Source organism: Urocampus carinirostris, chromosome 1 (assembly GCF_059441175.1).
Source record: "Urocampus carinirostris isolate Australia breed hairy pipefish chromosome 1, RoL_Ucar_1.0, whole genome shotgun sequence".
Classification (NCBI taxonomy): Eukaryota; Metazoa; Chordata; class Actinopteri; order Syngnathiformes; family Syngnathidae; genus Urocampus; species Urocampus carinirostris.
In genome coordinates, this window is record NC_142349.1 from 4,054,375 (window position 1) to 4,078,713 (window position 24,339).

General features: G+C 37.5%; 1 protein-coding gene across 1 annotated transcript in view; it reads right to left on the minus strand.

Moving 5' to 3' along the window:
• tox (thymocyte selection-associated high mobility group box) overlaps nt 1-24,339 on the minus strand; it is a 90,112-nt gene that overhangs the window by 17,153 nt on the left and 48,620 nt on the right. Inside the window, exons 4-5 of the mRNA XM_088343242.1 lie at nt 16,445-16,729; nt 283-528 (exon numbers count right to left, since the gene is read on the minus strand). Of these exons, the coding sequence (XP_088199368.1) occupies nt 283-528; nt 16,445-16,729 (531 nt within the window). The remainder of the gene's footprint in view (nt 1-282; nt 529-16,444; nt 16,730-24,339) is intronic.

Genomic DNA, 24,339 nt, shown 5'->3' on the forward strand with positions numbered 1-24,339 from the left:
TTTTTCATTTTAATATTATTAACTCAAATAATATTTATGGTGTTCGGGTTGGTTTCAACCCGTAGATATTTACTTCAGGAACAAGTCTAAAAATCCTTTGTCTTTGATCGAACTTTAAATTAGCCAATCCGATCGGCAATAGCTTCTTCCACAGGGCCATCACTAAATAATTCAATCTTTCAACTGATTTTTAGGTTGTTGCTTTTTTTGCTGCTTAATATTATAGCACAAAACTGAATATAAAAATAGAGCATTGATGCAATTTACTGTGTGTTTCTTTACCCTGAATGCATCATCGTTGTCGTCCTCATGCGCTGAGCTGGACGGAGACGGTGTTGCCGATTTACTTCCAGGGGGAGATGGAGAATTGTGGCTGGTAGAGTTTCCTCCGAGTCCCAGCTGGGTCGGGTTGATGGTGGATAACTGACCAGCTCGATTTACGCTTGCTTGATTTTTGGGTCCGAGCGCCGCATCAATGGGCTGCTGGCTGCTAGTAAACCGGGAATCAGAGTTTACCATCTGCTGCATCTGCGTAAAAATAATCGGTCATAGAGGTGGTTAATTAAGGAAAATTGAAATGTTTGACTTTTTAGTAGTGATTTTATATACCAGTGGCCACCAAACACGGAGCCGCGGACCGTTACTGGGCCGTGGATTGTTTGGTACCGGGTCGCTCGGAAAAAAAAACTACTTTGTTTTTGGTTTTAGTGTATTTATTCAGCGAGAATTAAACTAAAATATTTTGCGATAATTGAGCAATGATTGATCAAATATCGCTGACCTAATTAGCTCAGCATTGGAAGCAACAGGAGTTGAACCCGTATCGCCTACTGGGCCGCATGCGGCCCGCAGACCCTACAATGCTCTAGTACAGCTCGCATCAGTAAGATGAGATTGCAAATGTTAAATGGTGACTTAGATCTAATACATTTTTACTTTTGACTTAAGTTGGGTTAGTTTCTTAAAATGACAGATTTACTTTTGATAATTTGTTGTAATCTCCTGTGTGGCAGAGCTATCTTGTCATAGTGAATGCTAACGAGACAATGAGAAAACAATTAAAATTAGCCACTCGAATAAAGGCATACGCTCTATTGAAATAAACTGTTTTTTCGGTTTAAAAAAAGAAAAGAAAAAGCATTGTCAAAAATGTCATTGCAATCGCTATTCCAGAGGGGAAAAAAATGCATTTGGAATCTTTTCTTGAAATCATTTAGCACCAGCGACTCCAAAAGTATATTCGGACCAAAATTGCCTACATTGATGAGGTACATCTAAAAGGGAAAATCCACAGTTTAGGGTGGTCGGAATTAGCTAACGGAGATGACAGGCTTAATTAGAACGGAGAATCGGTGCATGATAGAAAAATGCACAGCTGCGCTGCTTGTCCTTGTGCAGAGATATTTAAACGTGCCATTAAAGACTTCAGATACATAACGACTGAAACATTAAAGGAAAGATTTAAAGCTGAGATAACTTCCTTTGGATCTTTTAGCAGGATTTATTGCTGATATGACCAGTATTTTTTTAACTAGTGTGCTGTAAGACCTTGTACAATTTTATCTTTGCATTGTTACCTTTTACCAGTAACTGTAACATTCATACATATCAGTAGGTGGCAGCACTAATTTATTTTCTCTTTAAACACTACTTATCTGGTCATGAGGTATAACAGAAAACATGTTTTTAAAGTTTTATTGTTAAATGTTTTAAGAGACACTGCAATATTTGACCAAGAAATCACTGCATTGCGTAGTGCACCTGAAAATGAGTGCTACAAAGCAAAAGGGAAAATACAAACAGACTCAAAGTGACCAAACAGTACCACAAGAAGACTGAGAATTATGTCATCTCCATCTTAGTGAAGCTCATGATATGTAAAATATGTGTTTAGAAATGCACAGTTATCTGTAATATTATATATATATATATATATATATATATATATATATATATATGTATATGGGCAGCACGGCGGGGCAGTGGTTAGCGTGTGTCTCCCACATTACAAAGACGTGCATTTCAGGTGGATTGGCCGGTCCAAATTGTCCCTAGGTGTAAATGAGCGAGCGAGTTGTCTGTCCCTGTGTGCCCTGCGATTGGCTAGCAACCAGTTGAGGGTGTCCCCTACCCACTGCCCGATGATTGCTGGGATGGGCTCCAGCACCCGCGCGACCCTACTGAAGATAAGTGGTGCAGCTAATGAGATGAGATGAGATGAGATATAGTGGACTGTCTCAGAAAATTAGAATATTGTGATAAAGTTCTTTATTTTCTGTAATGCAATTAAAAAAACAAAAATGTCATACATTCTGTATTCATTACACATCAACTGAACTATTTCAAGCCTTTTATTATTTGAATATTGCTGATTTTGGCTTACAGCTGAAAAAAAACTCAAAAATCCTATCTCAAAATATTAGAATACTTCCTCAGACCAAGTAAAAAAAATAATTTTATAACAGCAAAACTAAATCAAACATTTTAAAATGTCCATTGATGCACTCAGTACTTGGTTGGGAATCCTTTTGCACGGATTACTGCATCAATCCGGCGTGGCATGGAGGCAATCAGCCAGTGGCATTGCTGAGGTGTTATTGATGCCCAGGACGCTTCGATAGCGGCCTTCAGCTCATTTGCATTTGTAGGTCTGGTGTCTTTCATCTTCTTCTTAACTATACCCCACAAATTCTCGATGGGGTTCAGGTCAGAGGAATTAGCAGGCCAATCAAGGACAGTGATGCCATGGTCAGTGCACCAGTTACTGGTGGTTTTGGCACTGTGGGCAGGTGCCAGATCATGCTGGAAAATGAAATCCTCATCTCCATAGAGCTTTTCAGCAGATGGAAGCATGTAGTGCTCTAAAATCTCTTGGTACACAGTTGCATTTACTCTGGACATGAAGAAACACAGTGGACCAACACCAGCAGCTGACATGGCTCCCCAAACCATTGCTGACTGTGGGAACTTCACACTGGATTTCAAGCAACTTGGATTTTGCTCCTCTCCAGCCTTTCTCCAGACTCTGGCGCCTTGACTTCCAAATGAAATGCAAAACTTGCTTTCGTCTGAAAAGAGGACTTTGGACCACTCTGCAACTGTCCAGTGCTTCTTCTCCATAGCCCAAGTCAGACGCTTCTTCCGTTGTCTTGAGTTCAGAAGTGGCTTGACCATGGGAATACGGCTATTGTAGCCCATTTCCCGGACACGTCTGTGAACTGTGGCTTTTGATACCTGGACTCCAGCTTCAGACCACTGTCTTTGAAGCTCCCTCAAATTCTGGAAGCGGCTCTTCTTCACAATTTTGTTAAGGCTGGGGTCATCTCTCTTGGTTGTGCAGCGTTTCCGGCCACATTTTTCCCTTCCAACAGACTTTTTGTGGATATGCTTTGAAACTGCACTCTGTGAACAGCCTGCTCTTTGAGAAATTTCTTTTTGTGTCTTACCCTCCTGATGGAGGGTATCAATGATGGTCCTCTGGACAGCAGTCAGATCAGCAGTGATTTAGTTTACTGAACCAAGCTGAGTGTTTTTAAGGCTCAGGAAACCCTCGCAAGGTGTTTCGAGTTAATTAGATGATTCAGGTGATTAGTTGAATAGCCTACTTGTATACTTTTTCATGATATTCTAATATTTTGAGATAGGATTTTTGAGTTTTCTTAAGCTGAAAGCCAAATTCAGCAATATTAAAATAATAAAAGGCTTGAAATAGTTCAGTTGATGTGTAATGAATCCAGAATGTATGACATTTTTGTTTTTTTAATTGCATTACAGAAAATAAAGAAGTTTATCACAATATTCTAATTTTCTGAGACAGTCCAGTATATATTATATATTATATATATATATATATATATATATATATATATATGTACACATACGAGCTATTTTATTAGGGTTTTTTCTCACCACTAGGATAGGCTATACAGCACACAATCTCCTTATAAGTCTGCGATGCAAAAATTCTAAATCAAGTAAAGTAGAAATCTTGGACGCGATTTTGCTGATTCTAAATATTTTCTTAGTTTCCTTACAAATGGTATAACATGGTAAATACTTGTTTTGTTCCACTGGGAGATAAGTGCTGCCAATTTTAAGCTGATTTTTTTTTGCATTTTTCAAGAAAAACAATTTAGTAAAATACATAATTACAGCTAAATTATTTACCAAAATCAAGTAGCTCTTGAATCACTGTGACCGCAAATTTAAAGCGACAAGGTATGGGTTACCGTAGTTTTTTTTTTTTTTAGATTGTGTCAGGATTTGCCATGCCACCTCCCCCAGAGGGCGCCAAACTCATGTGGAGCAAGACACACCTGAGCCCAATCTCCACACACCTGTCCGTAATAATCCAAAAAATTCAAGAAGGTTTCCTAACATTGATTTGGACTAAGAAAAACTTTTCACATTATATCATTTAAAAATAAATGTACTAATTGTACATATTGTATTAAAAATCTGACAATCTATGGGTAAAGCCACATCAAATACTCAATGACTCACATTCTCACCTATCAAACAAAAACTGATCTAATGCAGCGATGCCAGACTCAGTTTGGCTCTGGTGGCCGGATCCAGATTCTCTGTTCTGAGTGGGGTCAAATCAGTAAAAGTTTCAACTGCAATTTTTTAGGACTGTTTTTCAGTATATGGAATTAGCATTCAGCCTGGATTAATCATATACCCTATATATTATGATTACAGATGATAAGTGATATTTTCTAAACACAGCACACATCTATTCACAAACACTTTTTTTTAATGTTTGGCTTTGAATGTGTTAACAGTTTCGTTTAAACATATGGGTCAATGGAGTTTTACGCTTGAACCAAATCACCAGGCTATATAAACTCAACACTGCTATCTAGCAGCAGGAGAGAGTGTTTGGTTTAAAACAAATCATAACTTTTGAGAGAAATGACATATTTGAAATACTACATACAAAATTTATGGTGGGCCTGATTAAATCACCCAACGGGCCAGATCCGGCCCACGGGCTATAGATCTAATGTCCCCATAACAACAGGCAAGTGAGAAATCTGTGTGGACTCATTTATTTCATCAGTTCATACTTATTGGCTGGTCCATCAATATAGGTTTATTATCCCCTGGAGAAGAAGCAATAATTACTCTCTATTCAGTCAAAGGCCGTGTTTTATAATTGGCTTGAATGCTATTTACATGGGTTAATACGTTTTTACTGCTTCACCGGTGTCAAGACGGTAATGTTTTACTGTGCAGTGCTGTCTTTCAAACCAACCGTCTCCCCAGAGATTGCGTATCTAATAATAAATCTTGACAACAAAGGGAAAAATGTCTGCATGTATTTATACAGAACAGACCATTTTCACCACTTACACAAAGGAAAGCTTTTATTGAAAGCTAGCTGTGAGAATAATCAGTCACCATTCGAGGAACTTAAACTTGGTGATTACCACTCTGGTTAAATTAGTGTGACATATGTAACCCCTGTCAAAAAGCAAGTTCGAAAAAAATACATAAAACGATAATTCAACATTTGAATACAATATTGAAATCTGATAGAAAACACATTGCAGTACATATTTGATCATACAACTAGCTTATCGAACAAAAATACATTTTAATAAGCGACCAGAAATTGTTTAAATAAGACATCGCAGACATTAAAGCAAGTGCCGTCAACACGTCTGTCTTCATTGCTCGCTGCAAGAGCATTGATAACCATAGCAATCGTGAGCAAAACATTGTTTAAAAAAGCAAACCTCTCCTTTTTAAACAAACCTTTCCGTTTTGTATTCCAAAGAAATCTAATAAATAAAAATCTCGTAGTATTTCTGTACAAACGTGAACTCCGGAGTAGGAGTGTTCATACTTTCTAAGCATGCGAGCTACTTAAAAGGGTCAGCTTGATCTACTAACAATAAAAACCATCAAATAATTTTGATTCACAAAGGACGAAAAACCTGATCAAAATGAGTTTTGGTGAGTTTGTTGCTGTGATGCACTAAGAAAACATTACTCATGGTAGCAGATTATAACATTTAGATTTTATTTGATGCTTGATGTCTTTGTTAATTATATTTTTATAATGTTACCTGACTTGCTTATTTTCTGTGTACCTTTACTTGAATTACGTTTAAGTTATTGTAACTAGCTCGTGCTACGTGTAGTCATCCCATTCATTTTCCCTGACATCTAGCCGCAGACGGCTTGACATTAACAAAGTTTATTCTAAAAAGAAAAAGATCAACTATATTTCTACTGCTCGCCTGTTTCAAAAGCCATTTTTTTTACCCTTGCTTTAGACATTTGGAAATTTTGGTCTTCCAGGTGGCGAAATAACCGGACCAGGAATCCAACAAGGATCTGATTCATCATCGAGCTCTACATCAAGGTCGCGGTAGGAATTGGATTATTCCTTTGGTTTTGACTGCAGACTGCTGAACACATAACCCTGGATTTGGGAAAACATCAGACAGTGTTTTATTTGCTTATTTGACGAACCCTCTACCCATTCATTTGAATTGTCATTGAAATTTGAAGTGTATTATTGTGTTACTTTAAATTATGACATAAACAGATTTGTGTTGATTGTAAAATCCTATCGTTGCGCATAAAAGTACATTTTGTGAATAATAATAGGTTTAGCATTCAAAACTAGAGTAGTCACACCTAGGGACAATTTGGACCGGCCAATCCACCTGAAATGCATGTCTTTGGAATTTGGGAGGAAACCGGAGTGCCCGGAGGAAACCCACATAACCACGGGGAGAACACACAAACTCCACACAGGACGTCCAGTAGCTGGATTTGAACCCACACAGGAGGTTCACAAGACCTTAGAACTGTGCCGCACACGCGCTAACCACTGCGCCGCTGTGCTGCCCATTAGAGTAGGTATTAAATTGAAATTAAAAGAAAGACTAAGTTAATAAACCAACATCAACCAAATTTAAAATTTCTCATCTAATACCATAAACCAGATAAGAGTGTTCTTCTACTATAATTTATGGTAAATGTTGTCTTTTGTCCCGTCAGTCCATTGTTCATCAAATTGCCGAGTATTGCTCATAACTTTTGACTATGGTGTTTTCTCCATGGGCAGCAAGGCAGCACAGTGGTTGGTGCGTGTGCGGCACAGGGGTCATGAGATCGAACCTTCCTGTGTGGAGTTTGCATGTTCTCCCTGTGCTTGCGTGGGTTTCCTCAGAGCACTCCTGTTTCTTCCCACATTCCCAAAACACGCATGTCAGGTTAATTGGCCGGTTCAAATTGTCCCTAGGTGTGAATGAGCGAGTGAGTTGTCTGTCTCTGTGTGCCCTGCGACTGGCTGGCAACCAGTTCAGGGTGTCCGCTGCCCACTGCCCGAGGATGGCTGGGAAGGGCTCCAGCACCCCCGCGACTCTACTGAGGGTAAGCAAGGCAGATAATGGATGGATGGATATTTCCTCCATTAATCTTACCACTCATCACACCTAGACTAGTCCAGTAGCTTGTCTTCCCTCCGCCTAATACCATAGCTGTTACACATAGTTGAGTGATTTTATGTCTCCATCGTTTACTCATTTCCACATAAAGCGAACGTCCAGTAGAATCTTTGACCCCTCATGTTTCGTATATTCAGATTGATGTGTTCACAGTTTGATTTCAGTAAGTAAGCATCACCTCTAAGCGGATGCGGTCTGGTGTGCTGCGCCGTGCTGGGAAACACATTACCAGAACTCGATTAGAAACTGCAGTCCCTGAATTCAGATGTGGTATTGAGAAAAACGTCAAGAAGTGGGCCTCTAACAAGTAGGCAATCGAGAGCCAAAACGGAAGCAAAATATTCGAGCTTCATTTGTTCCAGGATGGTGCTCCTACCTTGAATTGCTTGTGAAACAAGTAAATTTTCTTGATAGGAAATAGTTTAAAACTAAAAGGTTTGTTTCCATCCCCCCAGAAGCATCCAAATGAACCCCCAAAAGCTATACAACACATACTCCTGATCACTAAAAACACTTGACCATAAAGATATACAGTAACAAGATAATAAGATTATATGAACAAAATAAATTCTGAGTTTATTATAAGCATGGCAAAGAGGCAAAAATAAGACTACTGTAAATGCCATAAAGTGTGTTATTCGCCTTCAAAATACTGATCGACTAGTAAATCACAACACCACAGTAGTTCTTGTCAGAACAGTCTAGACACAATGGAGGTCATGATTATTTTGTATGTCCAATTTAGACTGGAAAACATCCAATGTGGATTTGCTCAGAAATTACTTTTTCCAAAAACATACTTGACTTCACTTCAACCGTTTTGAGTTGTAATGACACCATTCACCACTAGATGGCAGTCATTGTTTGCTTGTGCTGTCAATGCGTCTATTCATTTAGCGCATGGAAGTCCAACGTGGCCACTGGCACCAGGGAGAGCTCAGGTGCCCGGAAACCTGTTCTGAAAATAGCTAATGAGTCTACTTCATATAACCTGGTAATAACATACAACATAGTTATAACACAAGTTGTTATTTTAGAGATGCATATCCAACTGAGTGCCCTTTGCGCTAATTAATATAAAAAAATAAGCTCTCGGCTTGGTTTGAGACCCCTGATTTAGCGTGAATTGAACACTTTTACATCAATACAAAAAGCCACGCAAAGAGCAGATCACATGCAGAAACCAGTGAATTCACGTAAGATAGAAAGCCAGAAGGGTTTGAATTTGGGTATTCTGACAGGAAAATGATGGAATAATACCTTAAGTTTATTTTGTAGAAATATGCAAACATTCCTGCACCTTTACTTGTCTATTGTACATCCGTTGTTTTATCAAATCCCATGCTTTTTGTTGTTGTTAAGAGCCTTTTTTGAAAATCAGTGCTGCTGAAGAGTACCGTATTTTCCGCACTATAAGGCGCACTCCGAAAAAATAGTTTTTGGTCCTATTTTTGACATACATAAGACGCACCGGATTATAAGGCGCTACAATGGGAACGTCGACAAAACAGTCAGATAGTTCAGTCCAACTTATTACCCCCTTAACATTCCCAAAGCTTGCAAAGACACAAATAAGTGTCGAGAACACGTGCGGATGCGGTGTCCGTACGATGTCACTCAAATGCATCATTCCATCATTCTGAAGGTTAAAGTCTTGGGATTTAAGAAATGCCAACCATCCCTTAGAATCTATTTTCTTTTTCGCTCGCAACTTTACTGTGCATATTTAATTGCTGTTAAAAGTGTCGATAAAATTGTTAAAACGTCATATTGTCAGATATAACGAAATTGTGAATATGCTTAAATGCTGTTAAGATTGTCGAGAAAAATTGTTCAAACCTCACATTGTTTATTTGCTGTTAATAGTGTCAATAAAATTGTTCAAACCAAAAAAATGACAATAAACACTTGAAATTGAGTTTAATTTAAAAATAGACACTCCATTCCATCCATTATCTGCACCGCTTATCACAGAAACATCGAGTTCAGTCTGAAACAAGATACAGGGACAATATAAAACCCGGAGTAGCTCACCGAAGTGGTTGTGTTCATAATAATGTGCAGCCAATGTCCTCTTATATCCGTGAGGGTAGTAAATCCATGAGAATAAAATATCTACAAATACAGTATAGAAAAAAATGCTTTCTCTATGCCGTCAGCCACGTGCTATAGACATTCATCTTTTTCGGCCAATTGCAGGCTTTGTTTCGCCGTTTTAGCCAATGCCAGCCTGTAAATGATAAAAAGGATCCGCCCCTTGACCTCCGAATAACTTTAGCCAACAGTGATCGATTCAACTGATGATTGACACATCTTTTTCGGCCAATTGCAGGCTTTGTTTTGCCGTTTAAGCCAATGCCAGCCTGTATCGGCTCGCTACAACGGGTCAGGTGTATCGACATTTCGTTCTGTGTACATTGTTACAAAGAATGGCAATACAAAGGAAATTATTATTATTATTATTAAATGATAAAAAGGATCCGCCCCTTGACCTCCGAATGACTTTAGCCAATAGTGATCGATTCAAATGATGATTGACACATTGGTTAGCCAATGAAACGCCGGTAAATGAATCCCAGCATACACCGCGTACTACTAGGCGTTCGGGGGAAAATCTAGTCGGCGGCTGCAAGTTAGTTGGAAAACTTTGCAATTTTAAAATTGATCCATAAATAAGGCGCACTGTATTATAAGGCGCATGGTCAGCTTTTGAAAAAAATATAGGCTTTTAGGTGCGCCTTATAGTGCGGAAAATACGGTAATTTCATAGCATGCATATAAGCAAAACTTACAGGACACTATAGGGCACCTTTGTGTGCCTTTCCTGCAGCTAGCAGAGCTCAGAAAACCAGAAGAGAAATGGTGTGTAATTGCTCTTTTATGTGCATGAAGCATTCATTTTCGCAACAACGTAGTTATGGAATTAGCCTCTATGCTGTCTCTCTGATTTGATGCCTTAACCAACCCTGCATAAAATTCTGGCTTTACTATTACTGTTACATGGTAAAATGTGATGATTGATGACTACTCATTTGCTAGCATTAACAATCCCTTTTCAGAATTAAATACTGTTGTTATTTTTTTGTAGCCTCTCTTAAAAAGTGAGTTAGAAATAAACAAAAGGACAATTTGACATTTAAATCAAATTTTCAGTAGGAAATGAATTGTAGTAATAATAATAATGGCAATACATTTCAGTAAATAATTGATCATTTAACTAATTATCAAATTAAGTAAGATAAAACAATCAGCGAACAATGATGTTATTCAATGTTTCAATAATGTACTGTAAAAAAAAGACATAGCAAAAACCGCATGTCTTTCATCATTGCTGCGGGCAGAACACGCACGCTAGCGTAGATGGCAGTCAAAACCTGCTATAATCACAGCCATTTGCGTTAGCAAAACATTGCTTGAAATTGGAAAATCACATCTCTCATTTTCTCCGTTTCGGTTGTGTGATTCACAAAAGACGATAAACCTGATCTAGATGAGTTTTGGCCAGTTTGTTTTCCTTCTCCCAGGAAAATTACTTGGTCCTTGCTCGATTGGAAATCTCGGTGACCAGAGTGAAAATCTAAAAATACTCATAGCTTTGGGATTCCCCGAATTGAGAACATCAGAATTGTGTTTGCTTATTTGAATCACCTTCTCTTGATTCATTTGTATTGTCATGGAAATTTTAAGTGTATTATTATGTGAATTTAATTCTGACACAAAAACAGATTTAGGTTAATTCCAAAATCCTATAGGTGCGCTTATAACACATTTTGCGGCTAATAATAAGTAAGGAAACACAGATTGACCAAATGTAGAATTTCTCATAAAACACCTTTAACCAAATAACTGTTCTATTTCTATAATTTATGCTGACTGTTGTTTATTGTCTTGTCCACTCTTACTTTATAGCCAGCTTTTTTTCAAATGCGTTACAACTCATTAATTTTACGACACATCAAACCTAGTAGTCCAGTAGTTTTACTTCCCTCTGCCTAACAGCACAGATGTAATTTTAGTCTTTTTTCATTTCTGGCAACTCTTCATTTCAACTGCAAAATAAACTCAACTTAATCTCAAACTCTAGGAATTAAGATCATCTTTTAATTTCTTGCAGAGCCATCAATCTGTCAAAGCTATGCAGATGTGTTATTCAATTTCCCTAAAACTTTTTTTCTATGAATGTTTGAAGTCCCTCTATTTTTCGGTCTTTCATTTGGTTCTTTTAAATCCCCATGCTACTATACATTTACTGCCAGTCCATGATTTATGGTTGCCTAGCAACTAGGCCAGGCTCTGCTTAATCGGGGTGGAGAAAGCAGGGTAGAAATTCAAGTCTTTGTATATATAAAAAAACGCAGGTGTGTGTGCTTCTAAGTGAACTAAGGCTGTTCAGTTCATATTGAAATTCCAGTTGCTCGTTTTTTTTTAGTTTTATAATCTTCAAGGATAATTGTGCTGTGAACTGAAAAGCTCTTGAGCAAATTAGCTTACATTCAATGGCAGCAGTGCTGCAAAGTAAAAGAAGCGTTTCAATATATGGGAAGAAGAAACCATGGCAAACCGTTCATGTAACGATGAGTTCATGGGCAATTTCTTATTTTAATCACTTTTCAATAGTAGTAAACAAGGTCAAATGTATTCCAAAGAAATCTAATAAATAAGAATCTCGTAGTATTTCTGTACCAACGTTCACTTCGGAGTAGGAGTGTTCATACTTTCTCGGCATGCGAGCTACTTAAATAAGTCAGCTTGATCTACTAACAATAAAAAACATTAAATCGTTTTCAAAGGATCCTTAGTACATTCTTCAGTAATAGAGTACCAGGAAAACGTAAGAGGATTCAATGGCCATCTAGGACTAGGACTAAAAATGTCACAATTCATGTAATTGAATGCAGAAAACGTTTCTCAATTCACACTCAAATGAGCATTTTCTAAAAAGTATGCAATACTCAATACTTAAATCATGATAAGAGTCAACATACTGACTCAAATCAACCAATGTTTTTCTCAAATGATACTAAAAATTTAAATACAAATTAATTAGTAAGTTTTCACTGCTGTACTGCAGTTTGATGAATTAAACAGGATTAAATTATTTCAAATATGCAGTTATACATTTGTGTTAATACCAACATATACTTAAAGGTGGGGTGCATCATTTGAGGCTTCCTTTAAAAAGTTGAAAGTATGGTCAATTATTTTCTCTATTAAGTATGTGTTAGCAATGCCCACCAAGTTCAAAGAACCTTTATAACATTTTATCTGCTTTTATCTTACTTCTATCAAAGGGAAAGGGAGTATGGGGGGTTGGAGATGACTTTTTGCTTGTCGTTGCAATATTTTTCAGTGCGGTGTGAAAATGGTAAGAGTAAGAAAAGTCCCGTTTAACAACAGTCCAAACGCCAACCCAAAAACCCCCAAAATGATGTAAAAGAAGAGTTTATTTGAGCGCGACTAAGACATGCACATACTTGCGTGCACAACAAGAAGCTTTACAGAGGATGCAACGGTGACACAAGCCATAAGCTGGCATCAGTGAGTATAAATGTTTTAAATTCCGAACAGCACTTCGAAATACTTATCTATTTAAGACTATTTTTCTTTAGTTTTGTATTTGTAAGGCATATTAGTTAACTCCATAATACATGATACGCTATATAAATGCAAATGCAATTACACTTATTTCAACTCTTAAATATCAAATACTCCCTAAATTATAGGTAAAAATGCAATACTGTGTTGTTTTAAAAAATAAATGTATAATTTTAATAGTATACACCTTTCATTTACAAAATTTGTAAGTCCACTATTCGTTCCTGCGCTGCAAGAATGACGTCGATGTTCATGCAGGTATGCTGCATTTGACCACTAGATAGAAGTGTGTCCCAACAAATATGAGGCACTGAATACACATTAAATGCACTATTGGATCAAAATGTAATGACAGAGACAGAAAATGAAAGAAAGAAAAAAGGAGGTGAGGGGAGAAAGAGTGAAAGACAAAAGAGAGGGACAAAAGGAGAGGATAAAAATAGAGGAAATAGCGCAAGAAAGAAGGGGGGAAAGAAGAAAAGAGATATATAGAACGAGAGAGAGAGAGAGAGAGAGAGAGAGAAGAGAGAAAGAGAGAGAGAGAGAGAGAGAGAGAGAGACTGAAGAAAAAAGAGAGGGACCAAAAGAGAAAGAATTGACTACAGCTCCAGTTGCTATGTGAGTGGCACCTGGCTTTGGCTACATCCAGTGGACATATTTTAAACTGCAAAGTCATTTTTCTCTAGTGCAGACTCAGCATTGTTTCATTGGCAGGATTACAACCCATGGAAGGCCTGATGTTTGACGTCCCTGGGCTAGAGAAAATGTATTTAAAAAAATTCAAATTCAGGTTAATGTGTGACACAAAATGTTAATTGCCCCAGGCAACATTTTTCTTGAAAATAAATGGAAATGCAAATAATACTTTACAGTTCCCCAAACGACTTTATATTGTATTTGTCTTTGTTAGCATCTCATTAAAAATAATCCAGTCTCTTATTATATTAAAGCAATTAGAAATATAACAATTATCAGCAAATACATTTTCATGGGGTCTTTTTGCGATTAACTCATTCACTGCCATTTACGGCTGTAGATTTTTTCAGCATCGCCTTATTCACTGTAAACAATTTAACACTAATCTGCATATAAAAAGGTTAGGGAAAATGCGTATTTAATATTAGTTCTGTGTTCATTGGTCCACTGCTTATGTTGAGTAATTCTAATGCTTTCTCTCCAGGCACCCTCCAATCTCACTTCCCAGTGACGATTGCAATATTCCTTTAATATTAACATTAACCGATTAACCAGGCAGGGCTAAGATGCTCTTCCCTCTTTTGCTGCTTCTCTTGCTCAATAATTAAAAAAACCCACAATAATAAAAAAGAAACAAGTGAGTAGCTACTAATACATTGCTGAAGTCTTTGAAGATCTTCTGATATATGGAGGTCTAGGGTGAATATTATTTCGATGAAATATCGAGGGTTGAGATCATTCTGCTCTTATCGCCTACTGGTACTTCATTTATTGGTACATTAAATATAGAGACCGAGACGGCAAGCGTCGATGGAAAGTTTCATAGTGACAGGTAAGAAAAGTTTTTCTTTTTGCTAAGGTAGTAGAAAACCTTTGCCGCACCTGAACAAATATGACTGTTGAACGAAAACCTCCAGTCCCGGTGACAGCTTAACGTTTTGATTCACACATTTCACACTGTGAAAAATCTTTTCGCTTCGCTGTCAAATTTTAAATGCGGGTTATTAAAAACCAAGTAGAAATGTGGAGGGAATGGCAAGGTCGGACCCTCAAAATATTTTCTTTTATGTTGGGTCGAGTATATTTTTTGATTAAAAATTTGTATGAAATTAAAATTTACTTTTTCTCAGCTCAAACTAAGCATTCTATGTGACAAACATTAGATCCGTGCGGCCATTATTAAAATAATTCATCTCCAATGTCCGATTCATCATCAGCTATAAGAAAGAATTGTTTCCATCGTTGCCCTTTTTTACGTTTTTTTATAGTTTTTAGGACAACTTTCTCTTTTTTCCATTATCGAGCATTCGTCTCTGGTACCATAAATTAAAATAGTGTGATAATGGGATGAGATCGAATGCCTTTTCCTGTGGTCGAATGGTTCTGTTTAGGCAATCTCACCGCCGTGCCGTCGGTTGGATTTTCAATGCATCTAATGTTTTTGCAAAATCTCTCAGCGTTATTTTTGGACTGAGCAGTCATTGCAAAATTATGGTAGTACAACCGTGTATAAATACTGTAGCTGAAAAGATACATTAACTAAACCGGAATTTTGAAACCGAGAAGGACAAGTCAGGGGAGGCTGTTGAAATTGTTTTTTAAAAATATCTTAAATTGTTGTAATTATTCAGTGAGTAAGTTCTTCCTCATTTAACTAATTCAAGTCAAGTCATGTTTATTTGCATGGCCCTTTATCACAAGGAGTCTCAAAGGGCTGCACAGACCAAAGATTATTGCAAACTACAAACTATGATTACACCATTACCTGATAGAAAACCTACATGAGGGCATGGAAAACTCAAACACCACAACATATGGAAAATGAAGAAACCTTGAAAAGGGACCGCACAATAGGTAATCCACCTACCAGGATGGCCAGGCTGCAATGGATGTTGCAATAACAAATAAAACACAGATATCATGAAAAGGAAATAGAGGTCATTCATAAGCTAGAGAATAGAAGTGTGTTTTAAGCCAAGATTTAAACAGTTCCACTGAGGTTACAGATTGAATCTCAGGGAGCAGAGCATCCCACAACATCGGGGTCCAAATGGAGAACATTCTTGAACCTGCGGATCTCTTTTTGGCTCTTGGGATCACTAGTAGACCATCATTTTTGACTATTTTTTAATTTTTGTATTCAAAATGTCAGAATTTTTACATTTATTATGAATATCATTGATACAATTAGTACCATATTACTGTGCTGAGAGTCTGCAGCTGTAGATTGAGGCACAGAATTCTCATGCTTCATGTCAGAGGGTGATAGTGAGACAAAGGGTAAGATTTGACTTGCACTGTAGCCCCAAACAAGGGAATTATTGATAGTATTAGCAAGCTAACAGCAAATTAAGCCATCCAGTATTTTTTTTTTCGTTGCATGGACGTTTTTGTTCATCGGGACTACCTCTCGATTCATGCTTTTTATCCAATAGGAGCCGCGCATAGATTTCATTTATAAGTTAAGGTAAGACAATAGAACAGTTTATCCTACGTTAATACATATTGTTTTCTTGCTCTGCCAATCAAACGGTGAATAAGCTGTAGCTTCATTTATTTGTAAACATAACTGTGCCTTACAAGACACGAACCCAAACGCACGTCACTGTTTGGAAATATGCAAAACAATATGCAGAATCGCTGAAACAAACTTTTTAACTGAAAAAAAAATGTGTCCCACTCACCACAGATAAAGTACTGGTCATGGCAGAGCTGTCCTGGCTGAATGAAGCCCCTTCTTGGTTGTGTAAAGGTGCTCCGTCCTGACCGGTGGGCATTGGGGCAAGGTTCATGCCCTGCATCTGGTAGGGGTGGTGAGGAGCTGGGCTGTTGTTGCTATCGAGGGGAGGGTAAGGTCCGGTGGAGGAATCATGGGGCAGATGAGGGGGCAGCATGTGCTCTGGCAGTGTTGGTGGAGTGATGGGTGGAATGTTGAAGTCTTCATCACCCAAAGCACCCACTGGGTATGACTGAAGATAAAAGATCAGAATGAATACATAGCATTACAGTGAGAGTCAGATATTAAAAATCATTGCGTTGATAGTCACAAAACAACATTCACGTTTAAATTATTGCTATAACTACATATTGTAAAGTTAAAGGTTGCCTATTTTGCCGTATTGGATGCCCCTTATATGGTGTTAATGCTATGGCAGGCCTAATATAACATCAGAGTTTTCAGCCCGATACGAAATATATATCCAATAATTAGCCACCTGCTGTGACACTGAAATATTCAATCAGCCGACGCTATTTGTTGCCATTAATGTATTGTGATTTATGTCGCACTCGTCTGTATATGTTAATGACAATTTAATTAAAATTGACTACTGCGCTAGTTGATTGGGATTGACAGCTGCGGACAGAGTCCGCAAAGTAGTATCGCAAACATTTCCCTGCTGAGTGTGCCAAGACTGCGATCTTAATCTGTAGGGACAGTGGGAATCTCGTTTATCCTTTCATGCTCGTCACTAATTAGATGACGAGGCATTTGGCTATAGAAGGGAGTCTTAGTTACTTGCGCCGTTTACCCGCGCTCCAGTCAATTTCTAAACTTTGACATTCAGAGCACTTGGCAGAAATCGCAAGCTTTGTTTTAATTAAACAGTCGGATTTCCTCGGTCTGCACCAAATCTAAGCCAGCTGAAAACATTCTAAGAGCTAGACAGGAACAACAATCGCTGCGAGGGAACCAGCACAGTGAGTGGAAAAGCGTGCAAAGACTTTTACTGGCTTTTTACATTTTATCATATTCATTCGGATGTTGTTGTTTTAACTGCAATTGAATAATAAAGCTTTTTACTGTACAGTACTTCAGCTGGTCATTCAATTGCAATTTTTAGCCTTTTTTCTTGTTTTACTTATACAATGTGGCACATTTATGAACATTAACTGAACATTACTGGGCAGTTGCAGTTTGTTTACATGGGGTTTGGTTGCTTTTGATGACCTTGGAACAGATTAAACCCATTTCAATTAATTTCAATGATACGATTTACATCAGGTTCATTATACAACGTCACTGCTGGAACCCCAAAAATGCTAAGTAGTTGTACCACTGTACTTTGTATTGTATTTGGTTCTTCCTGCCAGAGTTGTGACTAATGCTATAGCCGCGGTTCAACGGAAGACAAACAACCCCACTAATTTAGATGTAAAAACTCTGTTCTCTATCAGGAGTAGCTCACGTACAAAACTAGAATACGTTCATGTTCCCTCACGCCAAAGGGGAACTATACATGCTTAATTATTCGGATAACTACTACAAGAGTGAAATGGAGTGAGAGAATTGTGCACCAGAAGAGTGAGAGACACGAGGGTTAAGAGAAAGAGGCAGCGTTGGAGAAGTCCTCTCATACTAATCTGACAGAGGAGGTCTTTTATACAGACTGACAGCTTTTCTGCTTGGCTAGCCACACCAGTCTCTCGTTCTCTTTTGGCCCTCGTCTCTCACCATCCTTCTCCTTGCACCGCTTCCTTTGCTCTCGTGCCTTTCTAATCTCATCCATGATTTTTCTTTTATCTCTCTCACGCTTTAGCCACACCAAATACGATGTTGACTGAAGAGTTGCATGACTTGTGAGTTGTCAGTGGATTGATGGATGTCCTTACCGCATAATTAATTGTCACAAAGGTAATATGAGATTTCTCGGTTTACGATTTAAGCGGATATCCAGGAAAAAAACAACATATCAAAATATCAACTGTTCAAATGTTGACAGTGGAGTTTTATTTAGCATCATAAGGACTTTGTTTTAGGAGATAGTTTTTGACATTTTATTGCTTTATGCATAAAATGCAATCATTCGGGTGTAGTTTCATTAAAATTATCGAAGATAGTTTTTCATATGTACTTTAACTGTAGATTATTTTTTGGATTCTTCTAAAAAAATTGTATTTAACTGTTTCTTCACTACTTTACAGTTATGTAGTTGCAGCCTCCATCTATCATAAATTTCCATTTTTATGAAGCAAAAGGGAAAAGAAAAAATATGAGAAATAGGATAGTTTGTCACATGAATTTAAACTGGATGACCACCAGTAGATGTTTCTTTTTAAACTGATTAAATAAAAATTATTTACTAGACTGTTCCTTAAAGTTCTACAGCTGCAGCTTCCAATTTTCCTCTTTAATGATAAAAAAAAAGAAAAAAGAAAATAGAGGGGGAGAAGAAAAAAAGAGAAGAAAAATATAAGAAATCATAAAAGTAGGGGGAAAAGATAACGATGTATAAATGAACAGAAATATTAAAAAGGAAAAGATAAAGGAAAAAAAAAAAAAGAGTAAAAAACTGAATCCTAACACCCTCAAAAAGCAGGTAAGCTCCTTGCATGACCGGATCCCTATCGGTGTGTGAGTTTTTGTGAATGGGTAAGTGTGGAATACATTGTAATGCTCTTTTGGGGGTCTTCAGTGACTTGAAAAGCGCTATGTAAAATGCAGTCCATTTACCATATAACCAAAAAAAGAAAACAAAACAAAAATCAGATAAAAGAACAAAAAGAAAAAGGAAAATCAAAGAAAAAAAAGAGAAACAGATGAAATGAAACAAATACATATTAATTTGGGGGGCCTTTTTTAAAGGTTATTATTTTGTATTATTTATGCTATTTTTATTCCTTCTGCTCAACTTCCCACGAGCCGAATGAATAATTCCAAAAATAGATATAAATACATGAGTATTGTCACTAATTAACTGATCATAATTTAAAAGATAACATCAGATACTTTCCTGTCAGGTAAGTTTCCCAAATGTATATGCTATGCTAGCAACGTAGCAGCCTTGCATTTTGAGATTTCGTTCCACTATAATTACGGACTGTTTCAAGATGATTTTCAAGATGATGGATGGGTGTATGGATGGATGGATGTATATGTAACGGGTGTAATAATAACTTTGGTTTTATTGAAATTCCTGCTGAAATATGTTGTATAGTTTCTGTATAAGTGTCCTGCAACGATGAGTCCAACAGTGCCACCTGCTGGTATGTGGTATGGTTTGGTTTGGCTTTAGACTTTGCGACAGGAAGGTTGGGGTTTTCTACAACGAGCTGCCAACAGTAAGACACAATCTTTTGGTGCCCCGCAAAAAGTTAATTTTAAACATTAAAACCACAGCTGACAAATCTCTTAACATGCACAGGAATGTGATTGATGTTGTCAAGATGTTTAGATTTATTTTCGTTTTGTTTCTGTCGCCTTTTATATTAGTTTTGCCGGATGTTGCATATTGTGCTAAAATGCAAATTCACCTTATAGAGATCAAAGCCAGCAGAGAAACTTACCACGTGTTGTGTTGTGACTCATTCACTTGCAGGTAAATTGTACACGTTTTTATACTCATTATTGTTATTATTTCTATGTTCTCATATATATAAAAATGATGTTGGTTAAAATTCAGACCGTATGTTGAATTCATTGTAAACATGAAAAAGCCACTATATGATCTCTTGTTAAAAGTATCTTGTTAAAATGGATGTAAACATGTATTGTGATGGTTGATATTCTAAAATGTATTTTATCTAAACTGAAAAGAAAGCTCTTTGATATGTTTTGGGCAGTCTACAACGAGCTGCCAACGAGATCAAAGCCAGCAGAGAAGCTTACCACGTGTTGTGTTGTGACTCATTCATTTGCAGCAACTGTAATAAAAACCTCATCATCCAGTCCAGCGTGAATGTGGATCTTTGGTGGGATAGGTACACCGCGGTTACATATAGATGGATGAATTAATAAATAAATTACTTTTTGTTTTTGTTTTTGGAGTGACACATATGGTTCACTGACATTTTTGTGGAAGTTCTATACAATCTTTTTCTTCAAAAATCGTTCAGGCAAAACGTTCATAAAATTCAATGTAATACTGGAAACAATATTCGAATTTAATAGTATGAAAGTTATAATAACGCTACATTTGAACCATCAATTTATAAGACATAATTCTTAAGTCAATAATTAAGCAAAGAAACGAAACATTTTTATAATACGGGAAAAAAATCCACGCACATAAGAGGGACATTTTTAGACTGAAAGTGGTTCTTTGACAATGTTGCCTCTTAAGAAAACAGCAAATAAAAAGTTGAAGTCATTAATACTTTATTGTACACATCTGGAATTAATATAATTGTTTAATATTTGTATCAATCAAAACATATGTAAAAATAAACATTTCCAATAAAAAATGAACAGTTCTTGATTTTTTTTCTTAGATTTTTGTCGTTTTCATAGAAAATGCATATTCAGTAACTTGCTATAAATCTGCATAGCAAACTATGGAAGATCCTGAGAATTTGGTAGCTCTGGATAACATTTACTTTTTTTGTAGATAGGTTAAGGTTTTTAATGCAAAAATTTGGAAAAATTGTTCACCACTTATCAACCTTTCCAAGTCAATTCTGTGCTTAAAGCTATTTGATAAGGGTCGGGATCCCTAAAAATCAACAAACCCCAAAATACTTTAAAAATATTTAGAGCTTAGAAAGCTGAATAAATAAGACTTTTTGAGCACCAGTCCGTGTTTGTTCAATTACTTTTTCATGTTCTGCATAAATTTCTGCCTCTTGTGTCTGTTCTCTTCCATTCATTCTGGCACAAAAGCCTGCACGGGGAGCTTCTAGAAAGACTAATGTAGTCAGGATTAAGTCCTTTTGCTTATGTTGTGTCCTCATTGTTTGCACATTTCCCACAAGTCCGTGTTATCAGCACTGGAATGCATTTCAACTGCTTTGACCATCTGCACAAAACTGCAGAATGTTCACACAATATTGGACATGATCATGCGAATGTTGATGTTGAAAAGAGTCAAATAAAAATCCTCCGTCTGGTTGCGTCAGTGTGCCTCGTCCTCAAGGGAATATACTTCATTTTAAACTGATGGTAAAGGCTGATTAGCCTCGGGTTGGACCTCAAAGCCTACTTTGAAGCTCAACAAAATTGTTTGTGCATAGAGACGCAGCGCATTTGATCAAAGCGTGATGGACATTACTTTTATTCTATTGTCAACAACATTCTCGGCTGTCAAACAATTTGTTTGAGGTAAAGTACTGGCTACAAAAACACAAATCAAGCAGGCTTGCGATAGGAAAACAAAGAAAAGACGGAGGGGGACAGATTTGATGCTAGCATGTTGCAGGATTTATGATGGGTAAAATAAATAATCAACAAATTGATTTTTCAGCTGAGTTGTGCCATAAAGTTACTTTATTATTCCAATTAAAGTGGTTGAGCATGTCAAAATTGATTTGTCTGTACATACTGTAAGTTAGTCAAGCCGTTTCTACACATCCTTACACATTTTGTCGTTGAGTCCGGAAAATACATTTCATACATATAATCAAAGAGTACTTACTATATTTAAATTTAATTTATTATTCATTTTTACTGGTTTATATGTGAGTTATTTTAATACTCCCTTGTTTTTACTAACTATCAAGGACCAGCGGTAAGATCCCAAACATCTAGTTCGATCCGACCCGACCCGCGGGTATTACAGCCAAACAAGCTGTAACTTGATTTAAAGGACCGGTCAAACAAATTTTGTGTAGACATGATTAAATACTGTATAAGCAAAAGCCAGGACAATTTTTGTTTCTTTCGTGAGGCCTGGTACAAAACACCCCACGGCCCAGTACTAGTCTGCGGGATGGTGGTTTCTGTCAGCTGCTTTATACAACTTCTAACAATTTCTTCAGCTGGCTCAGCAAGGATTATCTGAGTTGGGAACGTTACTGTAAAAAAAGGAATTAGTTAAAGCAGAGTAAGATAGGGCCTTAAAAATTCAGGCCGACCTGACCCAATCCCGCAGGCACTAAAGCCCGACCCAGCGCGACCAATGAACTTGTTTTGCAGGACTGAGACCAAAGCAAACCAAAAATTTCATATTTCATTTTTGAGGATTCGGAAGGGAGAGAGGAGGTTTATAATAACACATTAAAGCCTCTATTTTGTAATGAAATCTCAACAACACTGGTTAAACATTTTATTCTTTTATGTTTCTGTGTCTGCTGAGGTTATATCATATTAACCAAAATGTTTAACCAACAATTTTCAATCATTGCGGAAAACAATGTCAGGCAATGTCATGATTACTGATGCGGGGCATCCTGAGTCTCCTCTGTTGGCACCAAAAGCCACGGACGCTGATTGGCTGCTGACCTCTTTTTAAACTCCCGCCTTCCTGTCAACATTTGTCAGTTCGTCTGCAAACCTCAGCTACACGGTAGGCAAGCCCTTTTGACTCCTGAATCTATCCTGCTCTGTTTCCCGTCTGATTCCCGGTGCCGACCTCTTTTCTGAACCAGTTTACAATTTTGCTCCTCCGTCTCGGCCATCGACCTGTTTTTTCCTCGCTCGATACTGCCTTCACTCGACACGGAAGCGCCACTTCCGCGTTCCAAGCGATCTGCTACCCGTGACCGACGATCACCGGATGGTAGGTGCAAGCCCATTCTTCTTTCTAAATAAAGCTGAGTAAACGAACGCAATAGGGTCCCTTCTCCGTTTCTGGTCCGTGACAGGCAATCCAAACCAATGCGGCACTTTAAGGGAGAGAGAATCAGATGGACAAAGAAGAACAACGCCAGTTGGATAAACAAAAAAGGCAGTGAGAGAGAAGCCTGGCCTTACCCGAACGTAATGATTGATATTTTAGCCTTGGTCGGGCTTGGACTCAAGATATTACCTTTATCATGATACTTTTTATGATACGCCTACAGGACTGTCTCAGAAAATTAGAATATTGTGATAAAATTCTTTATTTTCTGTAATGCAATTAAAAAAACAAAAATGTCATACATTCTGGATTCATTACACATCAACTGAACTATTTCAAGCCTTTTATTATTTTAATATTGCTGAATTTGGCTTACAGCTTAAGAAAACTCAAAAATCCTATCTCAAAATATTAGAATATCATGAAAAAGTATACAAGTAGGCTATTCAACTAATCACCTGAATCATCTAATTAACTCGAAACACCTTGCGAGGGTTTCCTGAGCCTTAAAAACACTCAGCTTGGTTCAGTAAACTAAATCACTGCTGATCTGACTGCTGTCCAGAGGACCATCATTGATACCCTCCATCAGGAGGGTAAGACACAAAAATAAATTTCTCAAAGAGCAGGCTGTTCACAGAGTGCAGTTTCAAAGCATATCCACAAAAAGTCTGTTGGAAGGGAAAAATGTGGCCGGAAACGCTGCACAACCAAGAGAGATGACCGCAGCCTTAACAAAATTGTGAAGAAGAGCCGCTTCCAGAATTTGAGGGAGCTTCAAAGACAGTGGGCTGAAGCTGGAGTCCAGGTATCAAAAGCCACAGTTCACAGACGTGTCCGGGAAATGGGCTACAATAGCCGTATTCCCATGGTCAAGCCACTTCTGAACTCAAGACAACGGAAGAAGCGTCTGACTTGGGCTATGGAGAAGAAGCACTGGACAGTTGCAGAGTGGTCCAAAGTCCTCTTTTCAGACGAAAGCAAGTTTTGCATTTCATTTGGAAGTCAAGGCGCCAGAGTCTGGAGAAAGGCTGGAGAGGAGCAAAATCCAAGTTGCTTGAAATCCAGTGTGAAGTTCACACAGTCAG